Raw genomic sequence first — 20,826 nt, forward strand, 5'->3', positions numbered from 1 at the left:
TTTTACTGAATATTTGAGTAGAATCAAAGAATCGTTCCAGCCCCAATGTACATACAGTTCACTTACATTCTATGAAAAAGAGCAGTGTGAACATTCTGATAAACATCTCCTTTTGTAATCTATGGCAGAAAGTAGTTGTAACAGCAAGAGTTTGAGTAAATGAAGTCAGAATGTTCAGTGTATAATGCACTCTCCACAAAGAGGATCCTTAGATACACCGGATTGTCTACCGGACCATGCTCTTGTCTAATCACCTTGTTTCTATAGAGACTTTGATTTTTTATTCTTAACATGGATTAAAGACATCAAATTACAAAAGCAAAATACAAAATGTATACATAAATGTCTCCATGGAAAAAAAGAAAAATACTGTGATATGATTTCACTGTATTAAAATTAAGCTCTCGCTGATAATCCAAACCTTTGTAAATCTTACCTGAGGGCTTGAGTACAGCAGTCCTGTGACCTCATGCTCGACTATTGCAGCATTTCCAGGAACATCCCTCGCTAAAACAGGCAAACCTAAATCCATCGCCTAAAACACACCAGATTGCATTGCAGAATACATTAAATCCGTTTGGCCTTGTAGACAATGCATTTACATTTAATCATTTTCCAGGTGCTTTTAGCTAAAGCAACTTAAGGGCATTCAAGGTATTTTATAAGTATATGCGTTTCCTGAGATTGAACCCATTACTTTGCCGTTTCAGCTACAAAAATGTTCGCTGCAAGATAGCAATCAAGCATTATAGTCTAACTGATCGCATTTACAAAGCTTTTCATTTTCATTACTAAATTCTTGTAAATTACAACAACCTTTTAAGTTCAATTCTGTCATACTGACCATTTTAATACAGGCTTGTTCACTTATGTGGGTTAATAAAAAAGGATGTGGAACTATTGAGGAAAACATGATAGCAGCTACTTAGCACATTAATGCCACAGTTTGTTGAACTAATCTGGTCACATCACAGATTAACTAGATCCCTATGATGATATTGTGGTCATAATATCCTATCAAATAACAGGCAAAACAAACACAGATTCAAAGCTCATATAAGCAATTCCTGCACTACTTGTAAGGACAAAAATAATAATTGTTTCAGAAAGGTTTCTCTTGGACAAACCAAATTCTGAAATTAATACTGATGTTATTATTAACATTTCACTCAAACTGTTATCAATGGTCTCTTAACAGAATTTGTAATAAATCAAAATGTATTTAATTATTGCCCTTTCAACAAACCTCTAAGATGGCAGCAGACATTCCCTCTGAGAGAGACGAGTTGACCAGGGCAAATGATTTCTGCATGGCAGCATGCAGCTCTTCCTGACTCAAATCAGCCGCCAGATATACTCCAACAGACCTACACACACACACAACCTCATACATAAATTATAATATATCCAGGAACAGTTTAGAACGAGGGCATTTCCTTATTTTGAAAGGAGAATTTAAAAAATACTGGAAAGATTACTGACAGAGATATTTAAAAAAGCAGATGAATGTTCCTGTGCGTATGTGTGGGTCTTTAGTGGCAGTAATAAGGAACTGAGACTTTGAAGATCAAGTACCACAGAGTGAAGAAGGGAGATGAAAGTAAAGCAGAGCAGATCAAGGAAGGAAGATGAAGACGTCAGATGATATTTACCTCTTGACACTCTCCTCAACCACTGCGGTAAACACGGGATCTATCTAAAATGAGACATGAAATTTTTAATCAAAAACATTATTTGCCTTTAAGACCCCAAATGCAAGACTGCTTTATTTGGTACGATTTACAGAAAACCTACAAAGAAATGTTTTCAAAATATTACTCAACTTTAAATAAAACTGAAATAAAAAACAAAAAACAAACTACAAATTGAAAAGGTCTCCAAGCAACATTAAATGTTTATGTTTATATTTCTTAAATATTGGGTTTAAGATAGAAATAAACTGGAAATAATTAGTTTAGAAACATGCAAATCTTGTCAAAAGACTACTTTATTTAATAAGATTTACAGAAAACCTACTCTCTTCTTTTAATATCTTTAAACTTTAAATAAAATTAAAAAATCTAAATAAAATACAAATCAAAAAGGTCTCCAAGCAATATAAAATATTCATATTTATTAAATATTGGGTTTAGGATAGAAATAAATGATAAATTAGTTTAGAAACATGAAAATCATGCCAAAAAGCTACTTTATTTTGTAAGATTTACAGAAAGCATTCAAAGAAAAGTTTTGAAATAATACAACTTTGAATAAAGCTAAAATTAAGAAACAAAATCCAAATCAAAAAGGTCTCCAAGCAATATTAAATGTTTATATTTATTTATAGAGGGTTTAGGTAGAAATGAACTAAAAAAATAAATTAGCTTAGAAACATGCAAATCATGCCAAAAGACTACTTTATTTTGTAAGATTTACAGAAAATATTAGGTTTTTAACTAAATTAGAGATAAGTAATTTAGAAACAATTACACTAAAATGCTACTTTATTTAGTAAGATTTACAGAAAACCTACATTAATAAACACCCCCCCAAAAAAAAAAAACAAAAAACAAAAACAAAAACAACAAATCATTAAACTTTACATAAAATCAAAATTCAAAACAAAATAAAAAACCAAAAGGTCTTCAAGCAATATTAAATGTATATAAAATATTAAATATTTTATATATTATATATAAATTTAAATTTAAATAAAATCAAAAGTGTGTGTGTGTGTGTGTGTGTGTGTGTGTGTGTGTGTGTGTGTGTGTGTGTGTGTGTGTGTGTGTATATATATATATATATATATATATATATATATGCACACACATTTATTAAATACTGGGTTTTGAATAGAAATTTGCTGGACATGCAAATCATGCCAAAAGACTACTTAGATTTACAGAAAACATACAAACTTTTTTTTTTTTTTTTTAAATATCATTTCACTTTAAATCAAATGAAACTTTTAAAACAACATTCAAATCAAAAAGGTCTCCAAGCAATATTCAATGTTTATATTTATTTAAAAAGTAATAATTTAGTAACAATCACACTAAAAGGCTACTTTATATCGTAAGATTTACAGAAAACCTACATTAATAAACATTAGTGTGCATATATACACACACACACACACACATATATATATATATATATATATATATATATATACATATATATTTATTTATTTATTTATTTATTATGCACACACATTTATTATTTAAAATTCAAAACAAAATGTTTATATTTCTTAAATATATAATAATATATTAGGTTAGAAATAATTATGCCAAAAGACAACTTTATTTTCGCAAGATTTACAGAAAACCTACACATTTTTTTAACAAGATTCAGCTTTAAATAAAATTAAAATTCAAAATGAAAAGTAATATTAAGGTAATATAATTATATTTATTAAATATTAGGTTTTGAATAGAAAAAGATCCACCTTAGAAACCAACATTTACCATCAACAATTAAACATTTTTATTATTATTATCGTGCATATTATATTTTTACTATAAGTAGACTATTGGTCATAAAAACAAACAAAAACGGTCAGTCTCTAATTTTGAACACCTTGCAAATTTTTCTTAATTTATGAGAATACTAAATGCAGTAATTACTGGCCAATACTGCTTATAAGTAACAACAGACACTCAGTCCTGCAGCAACACTGTAAATAAGTTTAAATTCGCATTTTTTCACATAAGTCTCATAGGCCATGTGCTGTAAAAGAAACATGAAAAGTAACTTAAGGTCACGTTGTGATGAGAAATGAGATGAATGTCTTTTCGTTATTATGCAGAAGTTCCTAGGCTTATCTTTGCTTATAAGCAATAAAGAGCACAAATCCCATGTTGCTGATTTTTTTCCCATTTGCTCTTTTTTTCCCAGCCTGTAAAATACTGTCAATAATACCAAATCATGGCCTGTGGACAAGACAACATTTCATACTGATCATAATTTCCTACATGGCCAGTTGTCCTGCGGGAAAAACGCATTTGAAAATCCCATAGATTTCCAGAGATTAGGGTCAGGGTGGGGTTGTTGCTCAATCTGATTCATTACGATGAGGGCTTTGCGTGTATTAGCTGGCCGGGGCGGCTGCAGCAACCGCAGCACATGCAATTTGGGTCAAAGATGATATGAGTGTGCGAGCGTGGCAGAGCCTCTTTACAAATCCTGTTTGTTTTGATTCCACTATCTGCCTATTCATTTTTTTTCCAAAGTGAAATGTGATATTTGATGCACATTTGAATCCAATAGTGATAGAAAAATTAGATATTATTGCTTAAACTAAATCTGCTGGCTAAGAATAAAACCATGTGATCAGTCCTTCCCACAGGACACAGAAGCACAGGATAGTTAACCCAAAATGAAAATTAATTACTCACCCTCTCGTCGTTCCAAACTTGTAAAACTTCAGAACACAAATTAAGATATTTCTGACAAAATCCGAGAGCTTTCTGACTCTGCATAGACAGCATGCTTGACACTGATTGACAAGAAAGAGAAGAAATTATTGAATAAAGTCATTATTTTTGTTTTCTTTGTGCACAAAAAGTATTCCTGTATCTTCATAATATTACAGTTGAATCACTGATGTCACATGGACTATTTTATTGATGTCCTTACTACTTTTCTTGGTCTTGAACGTGTCTATGCAGGGTCCGAAAATTCTTGGATTAATTTGTGTTCTGAAGATGAACCAAGGTCATACGGGTTTGGAACGGTTTGGATAAGTAATTAATGACAGAATTTTAATTTTTGGGTGAACTAACCCTTTGAAGATGCAGGTTATAGCAAAGAATGCAGCTTTAAATATTACTTTCAAATCAAACCAAAAGGAGGCAGAAAAGAAACACAAGACATCTGGGATTCATTTGATGTCATCAACATGAGCCCACCCTTCCCCTAAGAAACAATGAGTCTTACCACTCTCCAGATATTCTTATCAAACAAAAACACACCACAGCTTACAAGAACATGTAAGCAACTGCCAGTGTCATCGGTTTGCCTGGAGCCAACCACACTCAAACAAGAAAGCCTTTGAACATCACTGGAGACGCAAATAGACAAGAAAAGGGAAAATGTGTCTCCACCTGATGTGTGATTCACAAAGAAACATCACAGAACAAAAGTCAGTTTGTGGCAGAAGGAAGCATTGTGTCGTTGTGGTGAAATCACTGGGGCGTGAGAAGAGGTGGCTGCGGAAATAAGACACATCGAAACGCTCAAGGTATCGAAGTTCAGGAGGAAATGATGGAACTGTAAAGCCACCATGAGTTAGTCGACAGGATCTGCTGTCAGGTGTTAGGTCGGATTGGGTGGGAAATGTATAATGAAAGGATGGAAGCCAATGGGGGGGGAATTGGTTTACATTTTGGTGCTCATATTGTGAAAAAAAGTTTGGGTGTTTTGAGACGTACAGACAAGAATTTTACATGTTGTGTTTCCACTCAGTGGAAGGAGAAAATATTTAGAGGAAAAAATAGAATGGAAGAAAAAGTTTCTTTGAAACAAACTTGGATATTTGTTATAGAACAATATAGTGTAGACTCATTTATAACTGGAAAAAAAATACACTTCAATCTACACCTCAAGAGGTTTTTCATCCAAAATTATAAGAGGTGCATCTAAAATCACATACTCTCTAAGTAGGTACTACATCTGAAAAGGAATAAACTTTGCAACCATTTAAAATACATTCTATATAGTATGAATGTCTGTAGTATAAATGTCAGTGATTCCAGAGGAGAAGTCCACTTCCAGAACAAAAATTTACAGATAATGTACTTAACCCCTTGTCATCCAAGATGTTTATGTCTTTATTTCTTCAGTCGTAAAGAAACTAGGTTTTTTGAGGAAATAATTTCAGCATTTTTCACCATATAGTGGACTTCTATGGTGCCCCGAGTTTGAACTTCTAAATATAGTTCAAATGATCCCAGCCAAGTAAGAAGGGTCTTATCTAGCTAAACGATCAGTTATTTTCATAAAAAATAATACTCCCATCTCATGTTCTCCCTCAACTTCAAAATTGTCCTATATCGCTGTTTTACCTTTTTGTTAAGGGTGTTTGATCTTCTTTGCATGTTCACTTTGCAAAGACTGTGTCAGTACTTCTGCAGCGATGTAGGATGATTTTGAAATGGTTTTTGAAGTTGAGGGAGAAAATACGATTGGAGTTTTTCGACATACCCTAACTGTCTTGAACTAGAATACACAGAGGTCATGCAGACCAAGACAAGACAAGCGTTTCAGATTTTAAATTATTTAAATAGCATTCTTTAAATGAAAATAACCGTTTCACTAGATAAGACCTTTCTTCCTCAGCTGGGATCGTTTACAACCGCATTTTGGAATTGTTTGAAGCCGGATTTAAACTGCATTTTGGAAGTTGAAACTCGGGGCACCATATCAGTCCATTAAATGGAGAAAAATCCTGAAATGTTTTCCTAAAAAAGCAATTTCTTTACAACCGAAGAAAGAAAGACATGAACATCTTGGATGACAAAGGGGTGAGTACATTATCTGTCAATTTTTGTTCTGGAAGTGGACTTCTCCCTTTAAGTTTCCAAGAAACTAAAGTATTTCCAAGATTTAGCCTCATTTCTGGTTTGCTATTGGCATCATCATCTTTACTGCATCGTTACTTCCCAAAATGAGACTTGGGGCCCTATTTTAACAATTTAAGCACATGGTCTGAAGCACATGGTGCAGGTGCACTTAGGGCTTGCCCAAATCAACTTTTTGTTTAACAAAAAAAAAAGGTCAGCGCGCCAGGCACATGGTCCAAAAGGGTTGTCTCTATGGACTACTTGCACAACTACTTCCGCGTTCTACTTGTTGAGGCTCAGGAGTTTCCGGTTAGCGTTCAGCGCACCTACATACAGACAGTTTCTCATGAGAACGCAGATTATGACTACATTTTAGGGCTGGCATTTCTTTAAAAAAAACAATTAACCATATTCTCTGCATTAACATGAAGCATATTAAACCTGCTGAAATGTTACTACAAATATATGTCCCTTCGGTATGTGCATTCTGAACAATAAATATATTTCCCCACTAACCTATCGCATTCTCACGAACAGTATTTTTCTTTTACTGATCATCTTTCATACCTAATGAATGTACAGTTTGTGAATGTACAGTTACATAAATGAGGCTGACTGATAAACACCCTTATGAAAATTAACCATAGTTTTACTATAGTAAAAGTGCCATGTTTTTCCCATTTTTACCATTTTTATAACAAAACTTTTACTATAAATAGCCTACCTACTTGCAAGAGCAAAGACTGAAGGGGACAAGCTTTCTATATGTGCACAATAATAATAATTTACATTGCAATCCTTTCATTTTTAATATTTTGCATGTTTGTGTCCTGCTGCGTCCCTGTGTGTGTAATAAGCAGAGTGTATCCACATTATGCACCTGTCTAGACATATTACTAACGTGCCATTTAAATAGATTAAAAAAAAAAAAAATCTGTGCCAATGACTTTAGACCAGGTTTTAGTTGGTCAATGATGCAATCGTTTTTTGGTTGCCTCAAAATAGCAACACGCCAACAATGTGCCTGAACAGACCTTTTTACCGACCAGCATGCCCAGGGGCGAATAAATGGGCCCAAGTCCATTCGCTATTTAAACAACATCCCGCTGAACTTGAAAATGATAACTGTGTCGGGCTGAAACCAGCAAAAAACACTTGAGTCGCATTGCTCTGGGTGGATGATAGGGCGCTTGAAAATTAATTTGATAACTTTGGTGTGGCTTGGTCTGACGATCATCTACAGCCATTTATGACAACTAGACAAAATTAGTGAGAAATCTACGTGTGTTGAAATCAAAGATGGCAGCAAATGTGGATGCCAGAGATTCAAACTAAAACGATAGTTCACTAAAAAAAAGTACAATTCTGTCATTCATTACTCTCACATCATTCCAAACTCGTAAGACTTTCATTCATATTCTGAAGACAAATGAAGACAATTCTGATGAAATCCAAGAGCTCTCTGACCCTCCATAGACAGCGAGGGTACTACCACAGTCAATGCACAGAAATGCAGTAAGGACACTGGTAAAACAGTCCATGAAATATTAGCGGTTCAACTGTAATTTTACAAAATTAAGTATTCCGAAGATGAACAAAAGTCTTAGGGGTTTAAAACAACATGAGGGTGAGTACTTAATGACAGAATTTTCATTTTTGGGTGAACTATCCCTTTAATAACTTAATAACACTGAACTTTGCATTAGATGTCAGAGAGAGAGAGAGAGAGAGAGAGAGAGAGAGAGAGAGAGAGAAGCATGTATCTAGACCAAAGGATTTAAAAAGCAACAGAAACCAAAAAACTGGTTCAGTTTGTGGTGCTACAGAATTTAATTGCCAGACCTCAAATACAAGACTATTGATGGATGCAGCACCTGCTTTGAGACTAAATTTGTTGAACTGAATACATTTTCCCCCCCATTTACAATAAAATTAGACTGAACTAGCAAAATATGATAGTACTGTACAACTAGATAGTAAAGTTCGTACACAAACTTTTAGTTGGCTTGACAAAGCCTAGCCAGAAAGTTTTAAAAGTTTTAAAAAGTTTGACTGTTTTCAGTTTTAAATAGTTTGAAAGATTAAAGTCTGAATGTTTTGAAGGCAGTCTATTACAGCCTATTAAAAAACAGATAGATAGGATGTTACCATGTGGTTGCTAGGTTATTCAGGGCGGTTGCTAGGGTACCTGGGGTGGTTGGTAGGGTGTTGCTATGTGGCTGCTAGGGTATCCAGGGTGGTTACTAGGGTGATTGCTAAGGTGTTACTAAGCGATTGCTAGGGTACTCATGATGGTTGCGAGAGTGTTACTATGCAGTTGCTAGAGTACCCGGGTGGTTGCTATGTGTTGCTGTGCGGTTACTATGCTACCTGGGGTGGTTGCTAAGGTGTTGCTAGGCGGCTGCTAGGATACTTAAGGTGGTTGCTATGGTGTTGCTAAGCGGCTGCTAGGGTACTCAGGGTGTTTGCTAGGGTGTTCCTAGCATGATTCTAACATGATTATCAAGTTACTAACATGTTACTAGCATGTTTCTAACATGATTAGCAAGTTACCTGCATGTTTATAGCATAATTAGCATGTTACTAACATGATTAGCATGTTACTAGCATGGTTCTAACATGATTAGCAAGTTACTAGCATGATTCTAGGATGATTAGCAGGTTACTAGCATGTTTCTAGAATAATTAGCATGTTACTAACATGATTAGCATGTTACTAGCATGGTTCTAGTATGATTAGCAAGTTACTAGCATGATTCGCATGTTACTAGCATGTTTCCAACATGATTAGCAAGTTACTAACATGATTCACATGTTACTAGCATGTTTCTAACATGATTAGCATGTTACTACCATGATTAGCATATTGTTAACATGGTTCTAGCATGATTACAAGTTACTAGCATGATTTGCATGTTACTAGCCATGATTAGCAAGTTACTAGCATGATTCGCATGTTACTAGCATGTTTCTAACATGATTAGCATATTGCTAACATGATTAGCATATTGCTAACATGGTTCTAGCATGATTAGCAAGTTACTAGCATGATTTGCATGTTACTAGCCATGATTAGCAAGTTACTAGCATGATTCGCATGTTACTAGCATGTTTCTAACATGATTAGCAAGTTACTACCATGATTAACATATTGCTAACATGGTTCTAGCATGATTAACAAGTTACTACCATGATTAACATATTGCTAACATGTTACTAGCATGATTCTAGCATGATTAGCAAGTTACTACCATGATTAACATATTGCTAACATGGTTCTAGCATGATTAGCAAGTTACTAACATGATTTGCATGTTACTAGCCATGATTAGCAAGTTACTAGCATGATTTGCATGTTACTAGCATGATTCTAGCATGATTAGCAAGTTACTAACATGATTTGCATGTTACTAGCCATGATTAGCAAGTTACTAGCCATGATTTGCATGTTACTAGCATGATTCTAGCATGATTAGCAAGTTACTAGCATGATTAGCATATTGCTAACATGTTTCTAGCATGATTAGCATGTTACTAGCATGTTGCTAGCATAATTAGCATGTTAATAGCATGTTGTTAGCATGATTAGGATATGGTTGAAATGATTTAAACAGATTAGAAATATTAGATGAGTTTGAATGAGTCTAAATGGATTAGTAATAGTACATAGAAGTGAAGCTTGATTTAGTCTCAAAGGATTCTTGGAGTTTAGAATTTAATTTTGTCAGTTGGAGTTTGAAGAGTGTTGGCTTATTTGAACATTCCGTCAACGTAAGTCTATGGGATTTTTTGGTGGTTTGACAGTCTGGTTTACGAAAACCATAAGCCAGATCAGTTAGAAAAGATATAGCAACCCGAGTCAGACCAACTTTTTCAAGCCAACTTAATTATGGTAGAACATATAAGAATTCAGTTTACAACACAAGTCACAATGAACCAGGAAGCAGTGATAGATATTTTCTTCAGTGAAGTACATCAAAGTGAAACATCATGGCATGGTGGAGACTTGGTTCCAACCATTGGTTGTTGATTAGATTTTAAGATGTAGAGGTTCCGTTTAAAAACTAATGTGCTTTCAGTAAAACGTAAGAGAGGGGCAGGGTTTAATCACCCTTAAAAGGTCCACCGAAATCCCTTGAAACATGCAGCGTTATTCTTTGTATTGACATAATTTTAACTCAAACAGGAAGGCAGGGCGGGACATATAAAGCAGCCCTTTTTTAAATAACCAATAGTGTTCTTCATTTGCATTTGAAGAGTTATATTATAGCTTGGGCCTGAGCCATTGAGCTTGGTATAGCTGCATTTGACAGCGCATAACTGCCACAGTCTAATAGATTACCCGTTTAGATTCAATATAAAACTGTTACTAAAGCAAAACTGTAATTATAATGATGCTGAGGATGTAGAGTTTGAAAATTGTGTCATTTATGTTGGTGTTCATCTCTTCTACTCATTAGTGCTTTTTGTCTAATTGTTTCTCCTTCTCATCTCTTCCACATTACTATAAAATATAGCATTCTGTGTAGAATTTAAATGGATCCGATACGTTTTATGGTCACAGATGAATTGTTCACAATAAGATCTATGCATTTAGAAAAATGGGGGAAATTTAATTTAATGCTCACCAAAGTGATTTGAACCCATCTGACCCATCATAATTACAACTTCCCAACTTGTAAATACAAACTTCCCAGGAGGACTTGAACACACCATTAGACCTAGACTAGTCAGTGTGCCAAATTTCACAACTTTGTACCATATGGTTCCATGGGCTGCATCTGACACCCAGCCAGAAAAGAATAAAACATATGATGGAATGAAAACACCACTGGCGCTCAATCCCAAATGAAGCTGAACATGTGCAGTCAGACTTCTACAAAACTTTCAAGCTTGAGAAAGGAAGTAATATGGGCTCATTTAGTTCCTGTTTCTTTTCTAACCTTTTCCCCAGACACACTTAGGGACAGAAACATTTTTTTTGTTGTTGTTGCCTTAGGTTGTTTGTTTCCTCCTCCCTTTTTTCAATCTTTTAAATCTCTTTATTTCTAAAAATATTTGACCATGTCTGTGACTAGATTCTGCCCAGAGGGGGAGGGTGACCTCTCTATGGGGTTGGCAGAATGGCAGCACCTAGGCTTGGCACATAATCTGGAGTGGCAGATGGCCTGCCACGGGCTAGCCATTAGCTCGTAGCAGCTAACAAGCCTCCCCTAGCATCATATAGCACTGCAGGCCTACGAACAGTCCACAGCTTATGCTAGTCCCCCACATCCCCAATCCTCTGCATGATTCCAATGCTCTAGCTCAAGTGAGCCTCTAAATGCCTCTGATAAGTCCAGCTTAATGCATGCTAATGTTGTTATCTTTCCTACATCCAATTAGCACTACCTTGGAATCTACAGAAACATGCTGCCCACATGCGCCAACACTAACACGGCTTCTTTGAAAAGCACGTAAGGATGTGTTATGGGCTTTTGGAGATGTTAACGAGACGTGAGCGGATAACACATGTGAAATTGTTTCATGGGTTTACCTGTGGTGACAGCAGGGGGAATGGGTGTTAACTGGAATAATTAGACCAGGGCTTGTCAAGTACTTTCTTTCGAGGAACAGATTATCTAGGGAATTTCCCACATTTATATCCCCTTGAACCGTAATACTGTGCTGTTACCTGAATGATCCACAGCTGTTTTTTTTTTTTTGTTTAGTGATAGTTGTTCATGAGTCCTTTGTTTGTCCTGAAGTTAAACTGCCTGCTCTTCTTCAGAAAAATCCTTCAGGTCCCACAAATTCTTTGGTTTACCAGCATTTTTGTGTATTTGAACCCTTTCCAACAATGACTATGATTTTGAGATCCATCTTTTCACACTGAGGACAACTGAGGGACTCATATGCAACTATTACAGAAAGTTCAAACGCTCACTGATGCTCCAGAAGGAAACATGATGCATTAACCCTTAAAGACCTAGGACATTTTCGGGGCACCTGACACGCCTGCAATTTTCTTTGTTTTTTCAGACCTATTCTAGCAGTCAGCATCAAGTGCTATATATTATTGTAAACAGGAGAACTTGAAGTTTCAGTCTAGCTAATTTAAAGGCCCAATTTTCCTTTTGTCTTCTCTAAGAATGAATGAATTTCCAAAATTTTAAGAAAATCGCAAGCAACAATTGGAGGTTTTTTACTGTGCACTCAAACAGAAACTCATGAAGTTTGGATTTTTTTTCTTTAGAAAGTTGTATTTGGGTGCTTTACACTTCAAAATAAAATTTTATCTACATATATGATTCCCCAAGCAAGTTATATCCATTTATTACAATATTGTTACAGGCGCTTTTTAGTGAAAAAGAGGTCTATTTAGTTTATTGACAATATAGATGTGCTCAAAAATGTTTAGGATGGAAACAGTATTATGTAATTAAAAAAAACACATTAAAAAAGATAATAAATAAATAAAAGGTGAGGTTTTTTTTTCAGAGAAATATATTTTTAAAGTATGAACAACAAACGCAAACAGTGCAGCAAGTAGTGAAAACAATTGCACAAACGGTCTTGTGTAACAAATATACAAACAGTGCAAATGATTTACAAACTACACACAAAATGAGAAAAAATATACAGAGTGCAACAGAAAAAAGTAGTGCAAATGATCTTTATAAACTATATGAGAAGTTTTGATGTTTTAGAGATGTTTTACCGGGACAGCACATAGCAACGTGAAAACAAATTCCAGCGCATTATCGGATATGTACTGCTGTTTCATCCTTGCTTTTGTTTTGTTTTGTGTCAAAGTGCTCTGTCATGTGTTTTTCTATGCTTTTTTCAGAGAGTGCTGTCATGCAAATGTGCTATTTTGTGTTTGATTTCATGCATGCACAATGTACTTTACTTTCACTTTGAGTTTGTTCAAATTTCCAAAGAAAAGCTAATTGGTGGTTTAAAAGTCCAAAAACTATGTTTATTGGTTGAATAGATGACAGTTTGAACCAATCTGGGCAGGGGGGGTGGGACTAAACGTCAACAATCGTTCCTGCTTGGCTGAGAGGAACGAAATGCATTGGTTTCCTCTGACAAATCAATGCGATCAAAATGTTATGACATAATCACGTTCACTACGGAGCCTCTGAATATCCAAATAAGAATTACGTGATACAGGAGAAAAGCGGAGAATCTCAGCTTTGCGGTACTTTTTAAAGCATTCAGATTGGATGAGCGGTTCAAGTTATTAGATATTTAATAACAATAGTTATTTTTTTTTAGCTGCAAGCGGCTGTCTCTGTCTTTGAGGGTTAAGAGCCGGGGGTGGAAACTTTTGAACAGTATGGAGATGTGTACGTTTTTTTTTTATTTTGCTTAAATATCATATTTTTTTTCCATTTAGTACTGCCCTTCAGAGGCTACAGAAGATCATTACATGTTTCCCAGAAGACAAAAAAGGTTAAATTTACTCTGATCTTCAAATTTAAAATCTTGAATCTGGCTTGAGAGCCATTAATTGTCGCAACTAAACAATACAGTACATTATTTCTTGCTTACCTTTGGACCAATGATGATGAGGACCACTAGGGGGGTTCTGACTGTGCCATTCTATAAGAGGAAATATCAAATTTAATCCACAATTACTCACAATTAAACACTAACCAGTGACATACATCACAGTTTAATTTGCACAAGGACTGAGGTTGAACTGTGATTTTACAAAACAGCAATACCTTCAAAAGCTTCTAGAAGATACAGAGGATCCTTAACTCGTCTGACTCCACATACCAGCAGAAACACACGTAGATTTTCCACTTGCTTGGTACGCACGCCTAAAACCCAAGATAAAAGAGTCACATTGAGACAGCCTTGCCAACTCTGATTTATTTTTGATATATTTCAAATGTCTTTTAAGGATACATTTCACAGACTTTCAATCTATACAAATAAAAATAGCATTTTAAAACTATGACAGTCTAAACTAAGAGTAAAATAACAAAGAATTTTGAATGTTTTGCTTAATGATTTATACATACAACACCATTAGATTCCAATCAAACTATATCTGAGAGAAAAAAAGTGTAAAAATGTTATTTAATTGGGTGTATTTAGGACACATGAAATGATAGCTATGAAATTAACCTTTGCTAGACAAAAGAGTCCATCAAATTATCCCAAAACTGTCTAAATGTCATTTCCACCACTGAATGCTTGTCATCAGGGTCAAAAGTGCCAATAGTTGAAGAAACACCCGACTACATGTGCAGAGAAACTGCTGATCCTGAATCAGATGTTTAAGCATTTCTGAGCAACGAAATGTAATGTGACATAAATCAATGCATACATGCTGTACCTCCATCCGTAATGAGGCTAATCCATCAAACAAGGTCATAGAGATGTCAGAGACGCAATGAGTGCAAAACTAATTGCAAGCTCAAAGTAGCGTGCATGACGAGTACTTTATCAATATGGCATATATAAATAGTAAGTATGTCATAGCATGACATTTTAAATACATTATATATCACAGTATACACAAGAAGAAACAACCATTTTTATAAGCCACCATGTCTATTCTTTGGTTTAATGCAGAACATCTGGATCATAGAATGACCACTGGAGACAAGAAAATCACTAAGGGATAATTAGGAAAAACTAAGACTGTTTAAGTAATTACAAATGCGATTTTCCTACCAATGGACAATACAATCCTAGCCCAAGTACTTTTCACAAGAAACATTCTTGAATTCAATGGCATCTGCAAAAGAATGATCTTATTAAATTTGTCCATTAGTGCATCATGCAATAATTATGTTTTTAACTGATTAACAGCCCTGAAATAACCCACAGGCACAATGATGTTCATGGTGATGTCACCAAGTCCATGTGACACAGTTTAGTAGATAGCTGGTATCTGTGGGAATGTTCATTCCAAATCTGTGCTTTACCCCAGATCATCCCTTGTTTAAATCCCACCTATTCCAGATTATCCACAAAATATAAGCACTAGTGTATGCATGCGTACACATGCGAGTCAACTGCATGTCAAATGTGAGCCAGTGCTGGCCTGAACGCTGTTGACAAAAATGTTATCAAATCTTATCATAAACTGTCTGCTTCACTGGACAATTACTAACAATGCATAAATACTTCAATTTGGCAAAACCAAATTGCACCAGTCGTGTCTAGAAAAAACATCTGTTTGGTTTTGATTATCATGTCTATCAAGCTAAAATCATGCGTTATATTATATTAGGCAAAATAAGAAAAATGTACACATCTTTATTCTGTTCAAAAGTTTTCACCCCCTGACTCTTAATGCAACGGTTTTCTTTTTGAAGCATCAGTGAGTGTTTGAAACTTCTGGAATAGTTGCATATGAGTCCCTCAGTTGTCCTCAGTGTGAAAAGATGGATCTCAAAATTATACAGTCATTGTTGGAAAAAATGCTGAAAAACCACAGAATTTGTGGCACCTGAAGGATTTTTCTTAGGCACAGCAGGCAGTTTTACTGTTCAGGACAGACAAGGGACTTATGAACAGCTATCACTAAACACAAAAAAAAAAAAAACAGCTGTGGACCTTTCAGGTAACAACACAGTAATAAGAATCAAGTGTATGTAAACTTTTGAAAGGGGTCATTTTTATAAATTCAACTATGATTTTCTCTTGTGGACTGTATGTAAACATCTTTTATGTGAAATGTCTTATTTAGATCAGTACTAAACAAAAAATAATGCATCTTATTTTGGTAAAATAATTACCATTTTGCAGATTCTGCAAGGTGTATGTAAACTTTCGACCTTGACTGTATCTTTTGGACACTGTATTTTTACAGTCACAGTCCTTTATTTTATCTGTTTCAGCAGGTAAAGCCAGCGAGCACTGCCGTACGCCTGAGGACAAGAGTGATAAATGAAATGACCTGTGAACCTTGCTCATAAGAGCTACTTGTTTGGCTACGAACAATCCACACACAAGCTGCTTAAAGTTGAGCATTGTTGCTTTTAGCAGAAATTGCTCTCTGATCTGGAGTCAGTTTTGTGTAGTTTTCATCAATGATGTTAGTTTCAACAAGGCTAAGGCTGGTCATAGGTCAGAATGAGGACAGCTTCCACTCTTACACATAGAGGGGGAAGGACACAGAGGTATGTGACATGAGGTAAAGCTCCGGGATTAGACGACTGATCTAGGGGTACATGCTTACTGTACAATGGTTTAACTCTCAGACAAGGGCTTTGAGTGAATTTTTACTTAGAAAGTGAAAGACAGGGATGTTCTCACCTCATCTACCCCATAGCTAGATAAGCCGACAGACTCACAATAGCCGTACTGTATATAAAGCTGTTTCTAAAAAGGGTAGTCAACATTCACATCCGTAGTTTCTCTTTTTTACTTGAAAAAACAGTTAAACTTTTAGATATTTTACCTTTTTCAAGTAAATCAGCAAACAGTTACAGATTGGTTAACATGATTTTGCCAGGTTAAGGATTTGCTGTCTAAAATACATATTAATATTTCATTATATTATATGTATTGTCTGGGTTTTATTATTTCCTGTTAGATTTCCATTTTTTAAATCAGAAACAGGAAGCTGAGTTGCAATTTGGATTTAACACAATTTTAATTTTATTTTAATTTTATTTTTTTAATCTGAATGGTATGAAACTTGTTAGAGGTTTTGGCACTTTATGATTTAAAAATCTTAAATCCTACGATTTCTGCAATGATTTCTGAATCGCAGAATCCAGTTGGGAATTTACAGTTTAATGTGGAATGTCACAGAATTTGTCAAACGTTTGGATGAATTAACCACAAGTACGTCATCACACTTAAATTGTGATATGAACTAGTATCTGTAAATATTAAGCCACGAGAATACCATTTAAATATAAATCCTGCATGTTCTGCATGTTTCTGTGTGAATGAACAAATGGTGCCGACATGTGGCTTTGATTATTACAAACACTAAAGCACGCATGACGCTCACATTGGTTTCAGCATATCTTGTTTAACTAAATGAGAACATAAATACATGAACATCATCTCCAAAACTGCTCTGGGAGTAGTTTCCTGAGCATTTAGACATTGTGCCAGACATATATTACTATTAGTAGAATGTAAGTGATACTACTACTACCACTGTTTAAAAACATTATTTATTTTAAAAATAAAAAACTTATATTATATGTAATAATATATTTAATAATAATAACAATTATCCTCTTTATCTGCCAAAAAATAAAATGTGTTTAATTTTCATTAATTAAAAAATAAATTAAATAAATACGTTATGCCTTCATTTGATAACCGGAAAATTTTAAATACACCACAACAGAATAAATAAATAAAAATAAGAATAAATAAATAAAAGTTGTTTTTATGCATTCAAATAATTAGACATGCTAAAACACAGAATTTATTAAAAAGAAAACATCAGGTGATAGAGAAAAAAAGGGGCTGTAAACATGTAATTTTTGTTAAACTTTTAATAAAATTATGTTAAATTGTAGATTTCATTTGAACTAATTAGACATGCTTTTTGATTAATAAAAATTTCATTTAACCATTAAAAAGGAAAAATTAAAAAAAAAAAAAAAAAAAAAAAAACAGAATTTCGGGGGGGAATTAATTTAATTTCCCTATAAATGGTCCTAAAAAAAAAAAAAAAAAAAAAAAAAAAAAAAAAAATTCACACTGTTACTATTGGTGGTCTAAAATGGCCGCACTGGAAAAATAAAATAACTATAATTTAATTTAAAATAAAGTATAATAAAATAAAAAGTAGTGGTAAAATTTGGTACTGCGCCCAAACAAAAACTTACTGAAAGCTCTTCTTTCTTTCTTTCTTTTTTTTTATGGAAATATTAACCTCAAATTTGAAACAACTTCACAGATTCACAGATTTGATTTCCATTCAATTTAAGAGTAATACATGTTTTGGAAAATATATATTTCATATAAAATTAAAAAATCTTTTTTTTTTTGCATTTTTTATTAGCATTTTTCATTTATCAAAAATACAAAAAAATCTATATATATAGTACACTCATTTCATTCAATTAAAAAACAAACAAACAAAAGTTTGTCATTTTTGACTGTCACACAAGCTGTACCAGAGGGTTAAATGTCAGTTTAGACATTTAGTAGAATAAAGTAGAATAAAACTGTAATTCACAGAAATTCATATTCAGTTTTTCAATATCAGTGTTTCTAACTGATTCTGAAAGTTGGTCTACTGCCATAAAATTCGTGCATATCTTTCATTTTGAATAGGAGGCAATGATCTTAATAGTTTGGAACAAACATCCACTTCTTGGAGAGCTGTTGTCTGCAATGCAGCACTATATAGCACTATGGAGCTGTTCCATTAAACATCTTTTATTCATAAAGACCTGCACAAGCAGACAGTAAAGAAAACGTAAGAATGCCTGAATATGTTTTACCGCTTAGCTGTGGGTTTATACTCACTCTTGAAGCAGTTCCTTAAGAACAAAACAGACTCGAAGTAGTTTTAAGATTTCACATTCTGCTGTTGGGTATATCAAGACCAGCAGAAAGATTAGGGTCAGTTAATATACATCACGAGTAAAGCATTTTCAAACATCCAAATCCAAAACGAACGCATATAAATCATCCAAAGAAATGAGGGTTTATCAAAAGGTCATCAAAACAAATAAAAAAGGATACACAAATATAAAAACAAGCTAAAATATCCAGGAGAATTTAGTTACATCATAAATGAAGTTTATCTGAAGTAAATCCACAGTTATACTCAAGTTGGTTGATTACACGCTCTAATCTCATGTCATCTGAGAGTTCGGATGCATGTATTATAAATAACTGCTGAGTGTATGGCACAAATCACTACTACTGTAATTCTGATCGTATATATCAGGGGCGGATGAGTGAGAAGGATAAACGGGAAACTTTTTTTGTTTTCTGCTTTGAAGTATGTTCATTTATCTGCAAGAGGCACCATCATGCTTTATTATGGATCTAAAAGAGCATGCATGTCAGCCTGAACCAGAGCACTGTCACTGCAACAGTATTTGAATGTGAACAGATGATCAAACACATACAGCTCAAGATAAAGTGTGACGTCCGATTTCAAAGGCTCTGCAGCACTGGGGTGCAGTCTAAATGTTTACCTGAAGAAAGTAACAGCATGACTAATAACCACGCTAAAAGTAGTTCAGCAGAGAGATTAGCCTTCACAGACTGTGAATACTGCACTCCACCATGTGGCCGCAGGGAAAATAGGCTTTACTACATCCTAGAAACTCTGAACACACAAGAAAACAAAATATTTATGGGGATTACATTTGTATAGAGGGCATATTTAAATTAACTTGTAATAAGGCTGATTAAAAGCAAAATAAAAAGCTGTCAGGCCTATTATTTCTTTTTGTAGTTGTCATATACAGTTGAAGTCAAACGTTTACATACACCTTGCAGAATCTGCAAAATGTTAATTATTTTACCAAAATAAGAGGGCTCATACAAAATGCATGTTATTTTATTACATTAAGAAATTGAAGATAAGAGTAAATTTATTTTGTCTTCTGGGGAAAATGTAAGTATTTTCGGTAGTTTCTGAAATATATTTAGGCCAAAAAAAAAAAAAGTACACATCCTCATTCCGTTCAAAAGTTTTCACCCCCGGCTCTTAATGCAACGTTTTCCTTCTGAAGCATCAATGAGCTTTTAAACCTTCTGTAATAGTTGCATATGAGTCCTTCAGTTGCTCTCAGTGTGAAAAGATGGATCTCAAAATCATACAGTCATTGTTGGAAAGGGTTTAAATACATAAAAATGCTGAAAAACCACAGAATCTGTGAATTCTGTGAATCTAAAGGACTTTTCTGAATAACAGCAGTCAGTTTAACTGTTTAGGACAAACTAAAAAAAGGGACTTATAAACAACTATTAAAAAAAAAACAAAAACAAAAACAAAAACAAAAAAAAAAAAAAAAAACAGCTGTAGATCATTAAGGTAACAACACAGTATTAAGAATCAAGTGTACGGAAACTTCTGAATGGGGTAATTTTCATAAATTCAACTATTATTTTCTCTTGTGGACTATATGCAAACATCTATGTGAAATATCTCATTCAGGTCAGTACTAAATAAAAAATAACATGCATTTTGTATGATCCCTCTTATTTTGGTAAAATAATGAACATTTTGCAGATTCTGCAAGGTGTATGTAAACTTCAAATGTAAATGTCCATGGATCTTTAAAAAAAGAATTTAACAAAAATAAAATAAATAATAAAATAGTAGTATATTACAAAA

At 34.1% G+C, this 20,826-nt stretch overlaps 1 protein-coding gene across 1 annotated transcript in view; it reads right to left on the reverse strand.

Moving 5' to 3' along the window:
- The window catches only part of glt1d1 (glycosyltransferase 1 domain containing 1), a 45,642-nt gene that overhangs the window by 9,404 nt on the left and 15,412 nt on the right, over positions 1–20,826 (reverse strand). Inside the window, 6 exon segments of the mRNA XM_051118068.1 lie at positions 437–535; positions 1,247–1,367; positions 1,653–1,696; positions 14,085–14,111; positions 14,113–14,135; positions 14,261–14,359. Coding sequence (XP_050974025.1) covers positions 437–535; positions 1,247–1,367; positions 1,653–1,696; positions 14,085–14,111; positions 14,113–14,135; positions 14,261–14,359 — 413 coding nt within the window.

Source organism: Labeo rohita, chromosome 8 (genome assembly GCF_022985175.1).
Source record: "Labeo rohita strain BAU-BD-2019 chromosome 8, IGBB_LRoh.1.0, whole genome shotgun sequence".
Lineage (NCBI taxonomy): Eukaryota > Metazoa > Chordata > Actinopteri > Cypriniformes > Cyprinidae > Labeo > Labeo rohita.